Here is a 19,990-nt window from a genome sequence, read left to right on the forward strand (position 1 = left end):
CAGTAATGGAGGTTTGACCCTGTTCTAAATGAGGTTGTTGTGGTAAAAGTGGCAATTGGAAATAAGACGTTTCCCTGCAGGGAAAGAAAATCTGAGGGCAAGTCAACTGTGTTTCTATTGCGCATTTTGGTAGGAAGAAAAAGGAGGCCACATACTCCTTGGAAAATAAGAGTCTAAATGGGGTAGAGGAGCGAAAGGATCTAGAGGTACAGATACACATCACTAAAAGTAGCGACAAACAAAGCAATGAAGTTCATTTCTAGAGGGATAGAATTGAAAAGCAGAGAAGTTATGTTAAACTTGGAAAGAGCATTGGTGTACAGTTCTGGCCTCCATATTATAAAAAGGATATAGAGACACTAGAGAAGGTGCAAAAAAGATTTGCAAGGATGATACCAGAACTGATAGGTTATACCGATCAGGAAAGATTGAATGGGCTGGATCTCTTTTCTCTTGAAAAGAGAAGCCTGAGGGGTGACCTGATAGAGGTCTTTGAGATTATGAATGGGTTTGATAAGGTAGACATAGAGAAGATGCTTCCACTTGTGGGTGAGTCCAAAACTAGGGTCCATAAATATAAGATAATCACTAATAAATTAAATAAAGAATTCAGGAGAAACTTCTTTACTCAGAGATTGGTTAGAATGTGGAACTCACTACTAGAAGGAGTAGTTGAGGCGAATAGCATAGATGCATTTAAGGGAAAGCTAGATAAACGCATGAGGGAGAAAATAATAGAATGTTATGCTGGTAGGGTTAGATGAAGAGGTTGGGAGGAGGCTCATGTGGAGCATAAACACTGGCATGGACCAGTTGGGCTAAATTGCTTGTTTCAGTGCTGTACATTCTATGTAACTCTCTTAATGCCTAGTTGCAGAAGTCCTATCCCGTGATGGCTGAGTCGTTATTGTTGGTGTATTCATTGTAGATAAACTTCAATTCACACTACTTCTTTCTGTGAATCTAGTAATGGAGTGACCTCAGGTCTTTGCCTGGGGAGAGGTTTTAAATAGACCCTGCTTCTGAGCTGGAATGGAATGACAAGATAACCTATCTAGTGATTTTGATCAGCAATCTGCAAGAACAGCTAAAGTTTATCCATTGGACTTAACTTGATAACTTCTTCAGCATCTCTTACTTCAAGATTCACAAGACCTGTGAAGCCACATAGATGGAATCTTGAGGAACTAAGAGATGCTGGAGAAGTTACCAAGAGACTGGTGTCCTATTTTTTTTGTTCTCTTCCCCAGAAGTTGCATCGCTCCCCTTGTAGGAGGAGAGGGAGAACTTCATGAACTAAATGCATTATTTTACATTGTCCTGGTTCAAACATAATATTGGGCCAATTTGACGGTGATTCTCAGTATAAGTCACTTTTAGGGTTCTCTGTTGAAGTGGGTCTCCAACTTTCCATCTTGGGCTTTCCAGCGAAGGTACTCAGATTCTTGTATAGGCAGATTAGTTGACTTTTTCTTGTAGGTACCCTATGGATGGAATCCAGCAAGATATTTTTAGGGAACCATGGATGAATTAGATTCAGTCTGTTTACCCTTGGAAGATATTTCAGATCCTTCTGCATTTTTGAATAAGCAAGATGTAGATATTAATGCATAAACAAAATCTGAATAAGCGGTTGCAGAAGAAAATTCTTCTGATTTAGAGTTATTCCAATTTGGACTTTATTAGCTGACATTATGATGGGTTCCGTAGCATTCTCAATTTTCATGCAGCCAAATAATGGGACTCTGTTTAAAATGTTTATCGTGCAGTTTTTAGGTAAATTTATGGCTGGTTTTATCCATATTCTTTTTGCTAAGCACTGATGGCGTGAATAATTGGGGAAGGCTGTACTTAATCCAGGATATAAAAATGTTACATCTGGAATTCTTTTTCGGAGGTGAATTTCCGTGCTCCTCAGTATGTGGAGGGGATGTGTGCTGCAGTGAAATACATTATGGTCAGTTTGTGTTTTGATGTTCCCTATTGGATAATTTGCATGTTTATCCTGAACTGAAATCCCATGGTAGATGTTTACTAAAAGTAGCTTTTTTGTTAAGGTAACATTCACTGCTACAGTATATGCACCTGCTTGAAATATCCTAACCAATTGATGGATTAGTAACATTTTTCTTTTTATGCTAACAGAATACTAAGAACTGGAGAGCTGCTGTTGATCTCTGTGGAAGATTACTCACAGCACATGGTCAAGGCTATGGCAAAAGTGGCCAGCCGACTAACCACACTACAGATTCCGTGCAGGTAGGTTGTTGTGTAATTTGGTTTGCTTCTAGATCTGCTGGAATTGTTGTTGACCAGCTTGTGGATTAGATAACATTGTTCTCATAATTGTAAAATAAAGTTAAGTGCAGCCCTTGGGGAAAATACCAGTATACTAAAACAGTTTTTATGAAAACTGCTAATGCAATGATTAAGAGGGTCCATTGCATTCTATCAGAACCGTTGACTTCTAGTAATTGCATTTAAATTATAAGGGGAAAAGCACAGTTGATGCATGTTTTTTGAGGAGCAGAATCTGTATCTGGCATGGAGCACCACCTTTGTTACTCATTTGGTAGGTAGTCAGTTCCCTTTGGTATAAATGCCCTATACTAGGACCCATGTGGAACCCTCCATTGGTACCGTGACAGTGCTAGCATAAAAATAAATCAGTGCACTTGATTTTAAAAATAAGGTAACACACATTTGTTTTAAATTTGGATGCAAAATTAAGCCTCAGAAACTCAGGATGTTCCGACTTGGTTTTACTGTGCACAAAAATTACCTATGGTGCTGATTTTGGCACCGAGTCAGTGTAACCTGGATCGAAAAGAGCCTCCTGTGTGTTTCAGTTGTGGAGCTGCTGGATGTAAGCATATATACAACGGAGGCACTTTGATTGGATTCAAAATGGAGAGACCAGGTTAAAGCTCATTGTTTGTGAAAAATTTTATATTTTGTATCATGTACTCCTGTTTGGCTATCTTTAACTACTCAGGTAAATATAGCCACATAAAAAATTACTAAAGGACTTTTAACATCAAAATATACATTCCCAAATGACCTAACAGGCAGATAAAGGGAATGCTTTTGGGAAGGCTCATAGTTGTTTTCTGGTCCTTTCCCTTGTGCTTGCCAGTTTCTTGATAAATTAAATTCTCAATTGGCTGTCTCATCTGTTCAAGGATCATTGGACCATTTCATGCTCACCACACTATGATGCTTAAAGATGGCATAAGAGGACTAAAACTGAGGCCCTGCTCCCAAGTTAGGTTGTAAAGTGAAATTTTAAAAAAGTGAACCCATGTACTTATATTGCCTTCTCAGTGCAACCCCTTTGGCTGATTCACAGTGGAGGAAGTTTGTGTGTTTCCACTCCCACCCCCTTTCCACTCCCACCCCCTTTTCCATAAAAGAGTAGAAAAGCTTTCATGTATGGCAAAACAATAGTGAATTTTGATATTTCTTTTCACATCCATTGCTTACTAAACAGAGTGCCATTCAGGATGTGTCTATTTTGGGAAGTTGAAAAGGACATTTAAATACTTCCCCCACCCCCTATTTTCTTGCCCATTTTCTCTCTTACCCACATTCTTAAATAAACGCATTGGCTATTTCTGGGAATCGGTTCCGTGGGAGCTAGTCACCTTCCGGCACCTCACCCAAGAGGCCGTTATTCCTGTTTGATCCTTGATGGTGAGTCGTTGGCAGCTTACCCAATGCCGGGGCCATCACAGCCAAGTCTGATTCTGTCTCACTTGACATCCACAAACATACTTCCAGGAGAAGTTGTTGGACAGCAGTCAGGAGTGGGAATCCTGGTGATTTTTTTCCCTCCCTAACGCAGGAGCACAGAGACCAATTGTTTTGACTCTACTGTTCCTCCAACGGAGGTCAGCTGACTGATAGACATGGGATCAAGTGCAGGATCTTCCTTGTGTGTATGGCTCAGCTGTCCATCGGATTAAACCTGCTGAGCCATGATGGTATAATAAACACTTTTAAGTGGTACTGTGTATATATAATTACTTTTAACATTTTTAAGTTACAGCCTTATTTCATTACAAAGTGCAGACTCAATGACGATAATATTTTCATTGTTACAGCTGTGGTTTGTGCGACTAGCTTTGTTGATGAAGCTGAATTTGTTCCAAAATGCTGAGATGGAATTTGAGCCATTCGGGAGCCTTGACCAGCCAGACTTGTACTATGAGTACTATCCTCATGTGTACCCTGGACGCAGAGGTTACTTTTTATTACGTTCAAAGTTAATGCATTGTGTTCTATTTACTGACCCTTCAGTGGAGAAAATTGTTCAGTACATCACCATTCATTTTTGTTTTTGCACTAATGAAGCAAAAATAAATGTTAATGTCAAGTTTTCATATTTTCAAAGGTTTTTTTTATATATACCTAAAACAGAATTTCCTTAGCAACAAAAACTATTTTCATATATACATTACATGGCTACAATGTATTCAGGAAAAATAAGGAAGGAAAAAAAGGAGAGGTGGAGGTGTAGCAATATTGATCAAATGTACTGTTACAGCCCTAGAAAGGGATGATGTGCTTGAGGGTTCAAAGACAGAATCTATTTGGGTAGAGTTAAGAACAGAAGAGGAGCTGTTAAGTGCTGGGTGTATACTATAGGCCACCAAAGTGGGAAGGAGATAGAGGAGCAAATTTCAGAAAGTTGCAAGAACTATGGGGGACTTCAATTATCCTAACATGGACTGGAAAAGTAACAATGTAAAGGGCAAACAGGGGGAGGAAGTCCTGAATGTGTATAAGAGAACTTCCTTAATCAGTGTGTTTCCAGCCCAACAAGGAAGGAAGCAGTGCTGGATCTAGTTCTGGGGAATGAAGTGGGGCAAAGGGAGCATGTTTCAGTGGGGGAGCATTTGGGAAACAGTGATCACCAAGTTATTAGGTTTAGAGTAGCTATGGAAAAAGACAAGGAACAATCAAATATAAAAATATTCAACTGGAGGAGGGCTAATTTCAGTGAGTTGAAAAGGGATCTGGCCCTGGCAGATTGGAATCAAAGATTGGCAGGTAAAATAGTAAATGAGCAATGGGAGGACTTCAAAGAGGAGATAGCTCATGTACAGACTAGATACGTTCCCATGAGGGGGAAAGGAAGGGCATCCAAAGCTAGAGCTCCCTGGATGACTAAAGGTATAGAGATGAAAATGAAACAGAAACAGGAGGCTTACAATAAATATCAGGTTCATAATGCAGTAGAGAACCAAGCTGAATATGGAAAGTGCAGAGGAGAACTGAAAAAGGAAATAAGAGGGGCAAAGAGAGTGTATGAGAATAGATTAGTGGGTAACATAAAAGGGAACACTAAAGTCTTTTATAAACATATAAATAATAAAAGGATACTCAAAGGAAAGGTGGGGCTAATTAGGGACCAAAAAGGAGATGATCTTGTGGAGGCAGAGGGCACGGCGGAGGTACTGAATGAGTATTTTACATCTGTCTTCACAAAAGAAGAGGATGCTGTCAATGTCACAGTAATGGAGGTAGTCGAGAAATTGCATAGGATAAAAATAGATAAAGCAGAGGTACTTAATAGGTTGGCAACACTCAAAGTAGAAAAGCCACCTGGTCCGGATGGGATGTATCCTAGGTTGCTGTGGGAAATAAGGGTGGAAATAACGGAGGCTCTTGTCACAATCTTCCAATCCTCCTTAGATATGGGAATGATGCCAGAGGACTGGAGGGTTTCAAATGCTACACCTCTGTTCAAAAAAAATGGAGAGGGATAAACCAGGTAATTACAGGCCAGTCAGCCTAATGTCGTTGGAGGGAAAACCTTTAGAGACTATAATCCGGGACAAAATTAATTGGCACTTGGAAAAACATGGGTTAATAAATGGTAGCCAGCACAGATTTGTTAAAGGCAAATCATGTTTGACTAACTTGATTGCGTTCTTTGATGAAGTAATGACGAGGGTTGATGAGGGTAGTGCAGTTGATATGTATATGGACTTTCAAAAGACGTTTGATAAAGTACCACATAATAGACTTGTTCGCAAAATTGAAGCCCAGGGCATTAAAGGGCCAGTGGCAGCGAGGATACAAAATTGGCTAGGGGACAGAAAGCAGAGAGTAGTGGTGAATGTTTACTTTTCAGACTGGAGGCAAGTATACAGTGGTGTCCCCCAGGGGTCGTTATTAGGACCACTGCTATTTTTGATATATATTAATGACCTGGACTTGGGTATACAGAGTATAATCATAGTTTGCAGATCACACAAAACTCAGAAAATTAGTAAACAGTGAGGAGGGATGGTAGCAGACTTCAGGAGGACAAAGGCTGGTAAAATGGGCAGGCACATGGCAGGTTAAATTTAATGCAGAGAAGCTTGAAGTGATGGATTTTGGAAGGAAGAATGAGGAAATGCAATATAAACTATTTTTGAGAGGATGCAGGAACAGAGAGACCTGGAGTTTTACATACAGAAATTTTTGAAGGTGTCAGGACAAGTTGAGAAGGCTGTTTTTAAAAAAAAATATGGGATCCTTGGCTTTCCAAATCGAAGCATAGAATGCAAAAGCAAGGAAGTTATGCAAACCCTTTATAAATCACTGGTTAGGCCTCAGCTGGAGTATTGTGTTCAATTCTGGGCACCACACTTTAGGAAGGATGTCAAGGCCTTGGAGAGGGTGCAGAGGAGATTACTAGAATGGTACCAGGGATGAGGGACTTCAGTTTCGTGGAGAGACCAGAGAAGCTGGGGTTGTTCTCCTTAGAGCAGAGAAAGTTAAGAGGAGATTTAAAAATAGAGGCGTTCAAAATCATGAAGGGTTTTGAAAGAGCAAATAAGCATGAACTGTTTCCACTGGCAGAAGGATCGGTAACCAGAGGGGACAGATTTACGGTAATTGGCAAAAGAGCCAGATATGAGATGAGAATTTTTTTTATGCAGTGAGTTATGATGATCTGGAATGCAATACCTGAAAGGGAGGTGGAAGCAGATTCAATAGTAACTTTCAAAAGGGAATTGGATAAATACTTGAAGGGGAGAAAATTGCAGGGCTATGGGAAAAGAGCAGGGGAATGGGACTAATTGGATAGCTCTTTCAAAGAGCCGGCTTTGGCACTATGGGCCAAATGGTCTCCTTCTGTGCTGTAAGATTCTATGATTGTGCTTAAAAAGTAGATTTCACAGAACTAAATTAATTACCTAACCTGCTTATGTGAATACTTCCCCTATGACTCAGTTCACACCCTATATGAAATTCAAATGGTGGCTTGTTGTAGGGAAGATATATGATTTAAGATATGCTAGTAGACCTAACTTATCTATGCAGGTTACATTGATTACAAAATAAATAGTATAAATAGCTATTACACAAGCCAAGCCAGTTAATATATGTTAACCGTTTTTGCTAATTTTGTTGTCCCATCTTTTCTCTTGTACTAATTTTTCAAATGTGTAAGCCATATAACTTATTGTCGTCCCCCCCCCCCCCCCCCCCCCGGCCCAAAGAAAAATAACTAGCCAGCAAGTAGCTGAGCCATGCATGAGGAAGGTCCCAGGTTTGATCCTTGGTCTGGGCTGCATTAATTAATTTCAGCCACTTTGATAGTAAAGTCATTTCAGTGACACTGGATTATGAAGAAATTCAGCTTAGGTTCCTGTTATTGATTGCTGTCCAGTTACTTCTGCTGGAACCATCAATGTGGGGATGTTCGGTAAGGCAAGACTTTGCTTCACTGTGCAGATAGATACACATTTGATGAATGGCCAGTTGGGTGAACTAATGGTGTACTTACACCACAGATCACTGCTTTTTGGTTATGTTAGATTTGTGGAAACTCATTCCACTGACCTATGTCTCTCTTCTAAGTACATATACTGTGCATTACTGAGGTACCTCAAGCTTCAGTTTCTCAAAACTATTTTCACTGCAAAGGTGCTACCAACACATGATAAGTTTAATTACATTGCACTACAATTTATTGTTTAACTGTTAAGGGTTTTAATCATTTTTTTAAAAGATTGATTCCTATTTCCAATGCAATATTTCCCACTAAAAGGATATTACTATTGAACTTAGTACAAAGAGTTAATTTAAAGAGCCTTTACTTCAGAGAGACTTGATTTGAGTGATTCAACAAGTATTAGATTAGAGGAGAATGTGTTCTTAATATTAAATTGTTTGAGGGTTGCTGCTGAATATTGTTTAATTTTTTTTAAATTGTATTTTGGCAGTAATCGCATTTCTTTTGTAACATTTCACAAGCCATGAGGTGTATGATTTTTGTCACGCAACCAAGAAAATCTATGGCTCCTGTCTCTTCAGCTAGAATATACTGGACCTTCATTTACTATAGCTTGTAAGGACTATTGTTCGGCAATCTTGAGTTATTTTATTCGTCCATGAGCATTTGTCCGATGCTGCTTCATTGTGAAAAGCAATAACCTCTGAAATGCTTAATCAGCACTCTTCAGCATCTGCTGGGAATAATGAGCTGTGACTATTTAATAGCTCTTTGCCCATTCCTGTCTGAGCTTTACATTGCTCGGTTTATCCGATCACTGTGCCTTCCAAGAAGAGTGCCAGTGACTATTCCAAAGCTGCAGGCTTTCTAAAATGTACATGACATGGCTACTGAATTAGAAAGGAAGAAAGAACTTGTATTTATATAGAGCCTTTCATGACCTCAGGAGGTCCCAAAGCACTTTGCAGCCAATGAAGTATAGTCACTGTTGTAATGTTACCCCAAAAGGCATTTGAATTGTATTGAAATGCCCTTCTCAGAATTTTGCAATGCCTCTGATATTCAAAATATGGTGGATGATATCTCTCTGGTAAGAGTTCCTTTTGTGGAAAAGGTTTCTCTCAAAAGTTTCATTAGAATTGTGTGTCCTTAAACAACTTAACTTAATCGCTTAAGTCGCTCAAAAAGATCCACTGGGATTATATGGTGTTTTTCGCCCTGTGACACTCCATTTATTGCAACATTCCAGAGACTTAGTCCAGTTCACAGCCTCAGTCCAAGAATCTGCCAGTGCTTCTGCTGCTCATTGGACCCAGTGATGTCAATGCAATCTTCTTCGTAGAACAATTATGAATTCTGAAGTTTATGAATTGATGACAGTATCTTCACTAATGTTGAAAGATGGGATGAAAGCCTTCTGTTTGTTGTTCCCAAATTCATTTCATGCAGGGTAGTCTTAACACATTTAAGAGGTTACTTGCTCATAGCACAAGCTTCCCACAATTCATTGTGTTGCCTACATAGTAACAATGATTGTACTTCAAAATAATTCATTGCAACACACTTTTGCATGCCTTTCCTACCATTAGGCAAGATCCATATCAGAGGCAATGCAAAGGCAACAATTATGCAGCTATCCAAATATTTAATATAGGAGGTGTGTGAGCAATGATCCAGCATTTTAAAAAGTCCCATAAAGTAGCATTTTGCATCTTATTTAATGACCCTGCCTCCACTGCTCTCTGGGGAAGGGAGTTCCACAGACTCACGGCCCTCTAAGAGAAAAAAAATTCTCCTTATCTCCGTCTTAAATGGGAGACCCCTTGTTTTTAAACTCTGTCCCCTAGTTCTAGTCTCTCCCACAAGGGGAAACATCCTTTCAGCATTTACCCCTTCAAGTCCCCTCAGGATCTTATATGTTTCAATAAGATCACCTCTCATTCTTCTAAACTCCAATGTACACAGGCCCAACTTATCCAACCTTTCCTCATAAGATCACCCCCTCATCCCAGGAATCAGTCGAGTGAACCTTCTCTGAACTATCTCTAAAGCAATTATGTCCTTTCTTAAATAAGGAGACCAAAACTGCACACAGTATTCTAGATGTGGTCTTACCAATGCCCTGTACAACTATAGCAAAATATCTCTACTTTTATATTCCATTCCCCTTGCAATAAATGACAACATTCCATTGCCTTCCTAATCACTTGCTGTACCTGCAGACTAACTTTTTGTGATTCATGTACTAGGACACCCAGATCTCTCTGTACCTCAGAGTTTTGCAATCTCTCTCCATTTAAATAATATACTGCTTTTCTATTCCTCCTGCCAAAGTGGACAAGTTCACATTTTCCCACAGACATTATTGATGATAAGCTGAAGAGATAGGCTAGATATTCATTGACCAAACTGTACAATTCTTCTGGAGGTACAAGACAGTGTGATAAGGTCCAGATGTTCTTGTTCTGGGCAAGTCAGCAGGCTGTACATAAAATGCTCAATCCTAGCTATCTAGTAACAATACCATTTCTTCAGCACTGGAAGAGACCCATGTTGGGGGCTGCTGCCTTACTGTGCACCTTTGAAGGGATATGGAAACTATCCCAAAGTGAGCAGTTTTGTCTGGAGATGAAAAAGAAAGTGATTTTAGTCCAATTTACTTTGTGATTTTCCCCCACAAAATCCAGGGCTTCCACCCTCTCCTGGGTCTCTGACTACTTATCAAACTTGTTAGAGAAGTAGCCACTTTGCTTCACATTATTTTTGCAGTCTGCTATAAAAGATTGACTGGCCTTGATAGACTTCAAGAACTCCAAATTCCTTACTCAACACAGCAGGATGTGAGGCCTCAAATTGAAAGAATGCTCCCTTTTCTCTCCTTGCTTCTACCAGTGTACTCATACGATGCATTCCTATAGTTGCAACACTCGCATGTCCTTGGCTCTTCAAACTGCTGCCTGAAGAGTCATAAGAACTGCATTCCATTGATTTCTGAGTATTTGAGTCTCAGATTTCTCATCAAATTTTGAGCATTCTAATTCGTAGTCAGCACAGCTGTCAAATTCATGGGTGACTGGTTTTGAACTACTTTGGGAATTGCCTCTCCACAGACCATTTCTTTGGCCTGGCTGCACCATTTGTTCATGCACTATCTTTCATATGAGGGTTGTGCCACTGCAAAAAAAAATATTGATGTTGACTGCACTAAATTAGTGTTGAGAGAATTAATCTATTTCTGACCATAAGAGCATTAGAAGTCGATCAATTTATCCTGAAGCAAAATCGACAGCCAGAGCCGATTGTTCTGATGGAGATACCGCAACAGCTTCTCGTTCATTGTGATTTCCGTGAGCTTCAATATAATTGACCGAAGAGCTCCTTCCAGGTCTGTAGTTATCTTGTGTGACTGATCATTGTATTTGGTGGAATGGTTAATTGCTGGTTTCCACTCTCATGCTTGGTGTTTTGATTAAACAATTATTTGGACTTGTCCGCCAAGAATTGATGGGTCAGTTATCCCCTGCTGATGCGGTCTGTAGACTGAGGATGACCACCCTATTGAGTACCGCTGGATCGTACCCCAATGAAATTTAGAGGACGCTAATTGAGAAAGAAAAAACATTGCCCAATTTATTAGTAATTCCATTGTTTGAAACATCCTCCACATGTGGTAGGTTCCTCTCATCCACACTCTTTGTTCCTCTTTCCAAGGAGTCATTATACATACAGTATGTAATACATTATTCTTTTGCCAATTTTTATTATATTTTCTGCCTTCTCTAGTAAAGAGCAGATGTGGAAGCCCAGTGAGGTATCTCTATGTTGTGCAAAGGAAAGTTTGTGTGTTGTTTTAGCTGTAACAATAAAATTAAAGACAAAAGTTAGTGCAGAGTTGAGACTGGTTGTCACTAGTTTGTTTGAAAAATATTCTACATTATATTTACTGAAGTGTGCTGAAGAAGGATAGTTAAAGGGTACTGTAACTATCCATTTTAAATCAAATGACGGAAAGCAGGACATTGATAGCTTGATATTTCTAGTCTCGGCTTATAGTCACTAATATTGTTTTTGTTTTATGTAAACCAAGCAGAAACATGTGTTGAACACCAGAGGATCCATTTTCAAATTTTTATAGCCTGATGATATAATTTGCAGAAGATGAATTTTCTGGTATACAATTAATTTAGAAGTTGTGCACATAAAAGATAATCTGGCAGTACCCCTGTATAATTTCTGATATTTCTTGATATCATCAAAAACATAAAGCTAGCACAAATTATCAACATCTGGGAGATAATTTTTGCCTCATTTGGTCTCAATAGAGAAATTATGTTTTATTTTTTCAACTGAATAAGATGTGTATCTGTGTTTATAGTAAATTTCCCAGGGTATTGCCCATGGTAAATCGAAGGTAAGCTCTTCACCATCCACACCTGTCATTTTTGTGCTGCAATTTTTCTTTCTTACACGTGAGCTAGCTCTTTTTTTCTTTCTTTCTTTCTCTCTCTCTCTCTCTCTCTCTCTCTCTCTCTCTCTCACTCTCTCCCTCCGCCATCAGCAACAGCAAAGGCATTGTCACTCCATCGCCTGGCCAGATTCTGGGCGCAATCCCTTCCCCTACCTTCTAACCATTATCTGCAGCCTGACAAGATCTTGCTGTCCACTAGCCCTGTTCATGTTCCTCCCTCGCAGGTACCCACAATGACAAACAAAGAGAGAAGGAAACGAGGACTGGAGCCTGAATTTTTGGGTTGAATTTCAAAATAATATAAAAGTGTAAGGAAGAGTAAAAAGGAAATAAGATTCTTACAATTTTTTTTGTAACTAATTAAAATCATAAGATTCTGCCATCATCGTCCCCCTTCTTCAAAAAACCCATCCATGACCCCTCTGTCCTTGCAAGCTACTGCTCCATCTCCAACCTCCCTTTACTCTCAAGTCCTTGAACATGTTGTCACTTCCCAAATCCTGCAGCTTTGTGTTTAAACCCTTCCAATCAGGATTCCGAAACGGCCCTTATAAAAGTCACAAATGACATCCTGTGACCATGGTAAACTATCCCTCCTCATCCCTCTCGACCTGTTATGTGGTCTTTGACACGGTTGACGACACCATCCTCCTCCAACGCCTCTCCTCTGTTGTCCAGCTGGATGGGACTGCCCTCGCCTGGTTCCATTCCTATCTATCCAATCATAGCCAGAGAATCACCTACAATGGCTTCTCTTCCTCTCCCGTACCGTAACCTCTGCAGTCCCCCAAGGATCTATCCTTGGCCCCCTCCTATTTCTCATCTACATGCTGCCCCTCGCCGACATCATCCAAGAACACATCAGGTTCCACATGTCTGCAGATGACACCTAGCTCTACCTCACCACCACCTCGCTCGGCCCCTCCGCTGCCACTGATTTGTCACGCTGCTTGTCCGACATCCAGTACTGGATGAGCAGAAATTTCCTCCATTTAAATATTGGGAAGATGGAAGCCATTGTCTTTAGCCTAACATCTGTTGTGGGGGAAAATGCTGGAGTCTATAATTAAGGATATGGTGACTGAACATCTCGAATTTCCAGTTAATCAGAGAGCCAGCATGGATTTGCGAAAGGTAAGTCGTGCCTGACACATCTGATTTGAATTTTTTGAAGAGTCGACTAAAGTAGTCGACAGGCGAATGTCAATGGATGTTATTTATATGGACTTCCAGAAGGCATTTGATAAAGTCCCACATAAGAGACTGTTAGCTAAGATAGAAGCCCATGGAATAGAGGGAAAAGTACGGACTTGGTTAAGAAGTTGGCTTAGCGAAAGGCAACAGAGTAGGGATAATGCGTAGGTTCTCACATTGGCAGGATGTGACGACTGGAGTCCGGCAGGGATCTGTCTTGGGGCCTCAATTATTCACTATATTAATGACTTCGATGAAGTCATAGAAAGTCTCATATCTAAGTTTGCCGATGACACAAAGCTTGGTGGCATTGTAAGCAGTGTAGATGAAAACATAAAATTACAAAGTGATATTGATAGCTTAGGTGAATGGGCAAAACTGTGGCAAATGAAATTCAATGTAGGCAAATGTGAGGTCATCCACTTTGGATCAAAAAAGGATAGAACAGGGTACTTTCTAAATGGTAAAAAGTTAAGAACAGTGGATGTCCAAAGGGACTTAGGGGTTCAGGTACATAGATCATTGAAGTGTCATGAACAGGCGCAGAAAATAATCAATTAGGCTAATGGAATGCTGGCCTTTATATCTCGAGTACAAGGGGGCAGAAGTTATGCTGCAGCTATACAAAATCCTGGTTAGACCGCACCTGGAGTACTGTGAGCAGATCTGGGCACTGCACCTTCGGAAGGACATATTGGCCATGGAGGGAGTGCAGCGTAAGTTTACTAGAACGATACCTGGACTTCAAGGGTTAAGTTACGAGGAGAGATTACACAAATTGGGGTTGTATTCTCTCGGGTTTAGAAGGTTAAGGGGTGATCTGATCGAAGTTTATAAGATATTAAGGGGAACAGGGTGGATTCTAGGAGTAGGGGGCACAGTCTAAAAATTAGAGCCAGACCTTTCAGGAGTGAGATTAGAAAACATTTCTACACACAAAGGGTGGTAGAAGTTTGGAACTCTCTTCTGCCATTGGCAATTGATGCGAGCACAATTGCTAAATTTAAATGTGAGATAGTTTTTTGGCAACCAAAGGTATTAAGGGATATGGGCCAAAGGCAGGTATATGGAGTTAGATCACAGATCAGCCATGATCTTATAAAATGGCGGAGCAGGCTCGAGGGGCTGAATGGCGTACTCCTGTTCCTATATTCCTATGTTCCTATGTCCCCGCCACAAACTCCGCTTCCTAGCCATCGGCTCCATCCCTCTCCCTGGACTGTCTGAGGCTGAACCAGACTGCTCGCAATCTTGGCGTCCTATTTGACCCCAAGCTGAGCTTCCAACCCCATATCCTCTCCATCACCAAGACTCCCTACTTCCACCTCCATAATATCTCCCGTCTCCGCCCCTGCCTCAGCTCATCTGCTGAAACCCTCGTCCATGCATTTATTACCTCTGGACTCGACTACTCCAATGCTCCCTTTGCTGGCCTCTCACTTTGCAACCTCCATAAACTTGAGCTCATCCAAAACTCTGCTACCCATATCCTAACTTGCACCAAGTCCCATTCATCCATCACTCCTGTGCTCCCTGACTTACATTGGCTTCTGGTCCGGGAATACCTCGATTTTAAAATTCTCATCCTTGTTTTCAAATCCACCCGTGGCCTCGCCCCTCCCTTTCTCTGTATCCTCCTACAACCCTCCAAGATCTCTGAGCTCCTCCACTTCTGGCCTCTAGAGCATCCCTGATTTTCTTTGCTCCACCATTGGTAGCCTTGCCTTCGGCTGCCTAGGCCCTAAGCTCTGGAATTTCCTCCCAAAACCTTTCTTCCTCTCTACCCCTCTCTCCTCCTTTAAGACACTTCTTATAACCTACCTCTTTGAGCAAGCTTTTGGTCACCTGTCCTAATATCTCATGGCTCAGTGTCAAATTCTGTTTGATAATTGTTCCTGTAAAGCGCTTTCAGACGTTGTACTACTTTAAAGGCACTATATAAATGCATGATGTAAGGTGATCACTGAATATTCTTAAATGTTATGAATTAAGGATCCTCACAAATATTAACAATCAATTCAAAAAGTATATTTGACCGCAAAAAAAATAGAAACAAAATTGGTTGTTGCTCTTGTGTAGTCATAGTTTTTTCAATTCCATCTGTAGGGTCCATGGTACCGTTTTCCATGAGAGTAGTTCATGCTGAACTTCCACAGTACTTGGGGAAACCACAGGAATCATTGGACAGGCTGCATGGCATGAAAGTAATTTGTCTGAAGGTAGGAACTTGTGATTTAAAAATGTAATTGTGTATTGGTCCAACTGAGTCGTACTAATGAGAAATGTAGTCTGCTCACTAAGGTTTGCCATTATTAAACCTTCTTGAAGAAAAGTGCTAGGAGGATCCAGTTGCAAATTCATTGTATGACATGGCAAAATGCCTTGTTGGAATAATTTATCTTATGGCAGAAGAACCAAAGGCGTCATGAGAAAAAACTTTTTTCGCAGAGAGTGGCAATGATCTGGAATGTACTGCCTGAAAGGGTGTTGGAGACAGATTCAATCATGGCTTTCAAAAGGGAATTGGATAAGTACTTGAAGGGGAAAAAATTTGCAGGGCTGGGGAGTGGGACTTGCTGGATTGCTCTTGCAGAGAGCCGACACGGGCTCAACGGGCCAAATGGCAGCCTCCTGTGCTGTAACCATTCTATGATTCTGTGATTTACTGATTGACTATTTCATGTATGACATTAATGAAAAAGTATTCAGAGGTAGAAACAATTTACATACTTAATTGGCTGTTGTCAGGGGAATTCATAAAGGGAACATCTGTATGCTATTACATCATTGCTAGTTGATTGTCTCTCCTCACTCATTCTGAAGTTTTAAAGTTTGATTTCATTTATTTTGGTCCTTTTCTGTTTTTAGTCATGGTTGTTCTTGGCAAAGTGTGTAAGCAATCTCTTCCAGTGCAACTTTTAAGCTAACATTTAGGTTGTGAGAGCAGACCAAGATGACCTTGCTAACTCCCTGCCCAAAATTCCATATGGGGAAGTGCTTTGTCTCCCATGGCATCTTTCCAAGGTTCAGTTAAGGGAATTTATTATGTGGGGAATCATAGGTATGAAAGTCCTAGCACTCCATAATATATTGCATTAGTAAAGTTTCTCACCTGGTTTCTCTACAATAGTCATCCAATGTAACTGATCACCATTACATTGGCCCTTGTACTTAAAATGTTATTGCTCTGTATGAGGAAAGATGGATTGGAAGCTCAAATACCAGTTTGTGGGGGGGCTGACTTCATAGAGCTGACATACAATATCACCAGTGAATCGTGAAAATTATTTTAATTGTGTAAATATTACAGATATAAGTTGGGAAGAGCAATCTCATTTGACCATTTCCCATACTTGTCAAGATCATAGGAGGTTACATTGTGCAGGTATGCAGGATATAGTTTTTCTTTTAGCTGTTAAGACACTTGCTGTAGAACATGTAAGCTATTCACTCCACTGTGTTTATCATCCAGTTAAGTGATCAAACTATGTGCCTGAAGTAATGAACGTTCACTGTATTTGTTGAACCACTGAAGTTTTGGTCCCTTTAAACATTTAAGACAGATATGAAGTCGCAAAAAGAGGCCACTGTGATCCCAGAGCTGTTGTGATTTAGTGAATAAGTGCTAGTGGTAATTTGTGATGTCAATCAGATCTGAAAGCTGAATGGCTCATGTAGCCCAACATTATAGGTGGTTTATTTTCATATAAATGACTGCTACTCAGCACTTTATTTTTTTTAAGTTTACCAAATGCACAGTTTCAACTTGAAATTTGCATAAATCTTTGTTAATGTTCTGGAAGTCCATTTAATGAAATTCTGATGTCCAGTGAACAAGTTTTACAGAGGCCTATATTTCATCTTGGCAGTTAAGGAGTAAGGTTCGATGAGTGTGGGAGTTGGAGATGGTTGTGACAGACATTTGACAATCGTTTTATGGTCTTCGTTTGTGAAATTGAGAACACTGGTATCTCCCTCTTTGGTTTCCATCTTCTACTTGCCAACTCAGCACAGCTGAGATCAGTTGCTTGGTGTGTAGGGAATTGTTAGACCACCAATTTGTGATAGTATGTGGGAATTTCAGTGTGCTGTGCTATTGTGCTTTCCACAAACAGAATGACTGTATCAGTCTTGTTGGCGTGTGTGAGCTAGTAGTTTTTCCTGAAAATTAAATCCATCCCTTGAGTAAATTATGCTAAACTCTGTGGATTGGGCATCATTTTAATTTTTAAAAATTAAAAATGTAAATTATGAAATACACTTGTTTATTTGCTCAGTTTGGGTTCCGCCAGGACCACTCGGCTCCAGACCTCATTACGGCCTTGGTCCAAACATGGAGAAAAGAGCTGAATTCCAGAGGTGAGGTGAGAGTGACTGCCCTTGACATCAAGGCAGCATTTGACTGAGTGTGGCACCAAGGAGCCCTAGTAAAATTGAAGTCAATGGGAATCAGGGGGAAAAATCTCCAGTGGCTGGAGTCATACCTAGCACAAAGGAAGATGGTAGTGGTTGTTGGAGGCCAATCATCTCAGCCCCAGGATATTGCTGCAGGAATTCCTCAGGGCAGTGTCCTAGGCCCAACCATCTTCAGCTGCTTCATCAATGACCTTCCCTTCATCATAAGGTCAGAAATGGAGATGTTCGCTGATGATTGCACAGTGTTCAGTTCCATTCGCAACCCCTCAGATAATGAAGCAGTCCATGCCCGCATGCAGCAAGACCTGGACAACATCCAGGCTTGGGCTGATAAGTGGCAAGTAACATTCGCGCCAGATAATGACCATCTCCAACGAGAGAGAGTCTAACCACCTCCCCTTGACATTCAACGGCATTACCATCACCGAATCCCCCACCGTCAACATCCTGGGGGTCACCATTGACCAGAAACTTAACTGGACCAGCCGTATAAATACTGTGGCAACAAGAGCAGGTCAGAGGCTGGGTATTCTGCGGTGAGTGACTCACCTCCTGACTCCCCAAAGCCTTTCCACCATCTACAAGGCGCAAGTCAGGAGTGTGATGGAATATTCTCCACTTGCCTGGATGAGTGCAGCTCCAATAACACTCAAGAAGCTCGACACCATCCAGGACAAAGCAGCCCGCTTGATTGGCACCCCATCCACCACACTAAACATTCACTCCCTTCACCACCGACGCACAGTGGCTGCAGTGTGTACCGTCCACAGGATGCACTGCAGCAACTCGCCAAGGCTTCTTCAACAGTACCTCCCAAACCCGCGACCTCTACCACCTAGAAGGACAAGAGCAGCAGGCACATGGGAACAACACCATCTGCACATTCCCCTCCAAGTTACACACCATCCCGACTTGGAAATATATCGTCGCTGGGTCAAAATCCTGGAATTCCCTACCTAACAGCACTGTGGGAGAACCTTCACCACACTGACTGCAGCGGTTCAAGAAGGCGGCTCACCACCACCTTCTCTAAGCAAATCGAGATCTGAGGCGGATAAAGGAGGGCCCGAGAGCAGGAGAGCTGAGCTGAGCGAGATCGGAGGCGGATAAACTGAGACCAGTGGCGGAGTTCCAGAGGTGACGTCACCAGTGAAAAAGTGACGCGGCGCAGGGGAGGCAGCTGATTGGTAAGTAGGTTCAGGTGAGTATTTCTACTATTCTACAGTGCAGCAACTAAAGTAAAAAGAAAGTTAAGGTCTGCAGGTCTTATCGCAAGTAGTGAATCAAGGTCCCTAATGTAGTTAACGTTCTCTAAATTAAGAGTAATTTAAAGGAGTAAACTCCTTAAGGGAGTAACTAACTAGCTTAATCTAAGGCCAGTCATGGTAGCAGAGCTCGCACCAGTGATATGCTCCTCCTGCGCTATGTGGGAAGTCATGGACACTGCTGGTGACCATGTGTGCAGGAAGTGTGTCCAGCTGCAGCTACTGGCTAACCGCATTTTTCAGAGCTGGAGCTGCGGGTGGATTCACTGGAGCATCCGCGATGCTGAGACTATCGTGGATAGCACGTTCAGTGAGGTGGTCAAACCGCAGGTAAAGATTACGCAGGCAGAAGGGAAATGGGTGACCGCCAGGCAGAGTAAAAGGACTAGGCAGGTAGAGCAGGAGTCCCCTGGGGCCATCTCCCTCTCAAACAGATATACCGCTTTGGATATTGTTGGGGGAAATTTGGATATTGTTGGCTTATCAGGGGAAAGCAGCAAGAGCCAAGTTCGTGGCACCACGGTTGGCTCTGCTGCACAGAGGGGAGGAATAAGAGTGGCAGGGCAATATTGATAGGGGATTCAATTGTAAGGGGAACAGATAGGCATTTCTGCGGCCGCAAACGTGATTCCAGGATGGTATGTTGCCTCCCTAGTGCTAGGGTCAAGGATGTCACAGAGCGGCTGCAGGGCATTTTGGAGGGAGAGGGTGAACAGCCAGTAGTCGTGGTCCATATCGGTACCAACGACATAGGTAAAAAATGGGATGAGGTCCTGCAAGGTGAATTTAAAGAGTTAGGAGATAAATTAAAAAGCAGGACCTCAAATGTAATGATCTCAGAATTACTACCAGTGCCATGTGCTAGTGAGTATAGGAACAGGAGAATAGACCAGATGAATGCGTGGCTGCAGG

The 19,990-nt window shown here is 41.4% G+C and overlaps 1 protein-coding gene across 4 annotated transcripts in view; it reads left to right on the forward strand.

Annotated features, from left to right (window-relative positions):
* The window catches only part of trappc12 (trafficking protein particle complex subunit 12), a 101,001-nt gene that overhangs the window by 30,663 nt on the left and 50,348 nt on the right, over positions 1 to 19,990 (forward strand). For all 4 annotated transcript variants that reach the window (XM_067984206.1, XM_067984204.1, XM_067984205.1 and 1 more), the window contains 3 exons: positions 2,146 to 2,259; positions 4,104 to 4,242; positions 15,504 to 15,616. In XM_067984206.1, the coding sequence (XP_067840307.1) occupies positions 2,146 to 2,259; positions 4,104 to 4,242; positions 15,504 to 15,616 (366 nt within the window). The remainder of the gene's footprint in view (positions 1 to 2,145; positions 2,260 to 4,103; positions 4,243 to 15,503; positions 15,617 to 19,990) is intronic.

The sequence above is a fragment of the Heptranchias perlo genome, chromosome 5 (assembly GCF_035084215.1).
Source record: "Heptranchias perlo isolate sHepPer1 chromosome 5, sHepPer1.hap1, whole genome shotgun sequence".
Classification (NCBI taxonomy): Eukaryota; Metazoa; Chordata; class Chondrichthyes; order Hexanchiformes; family Hexanchidae; genus Heptranchias; species Heptranchias perlo.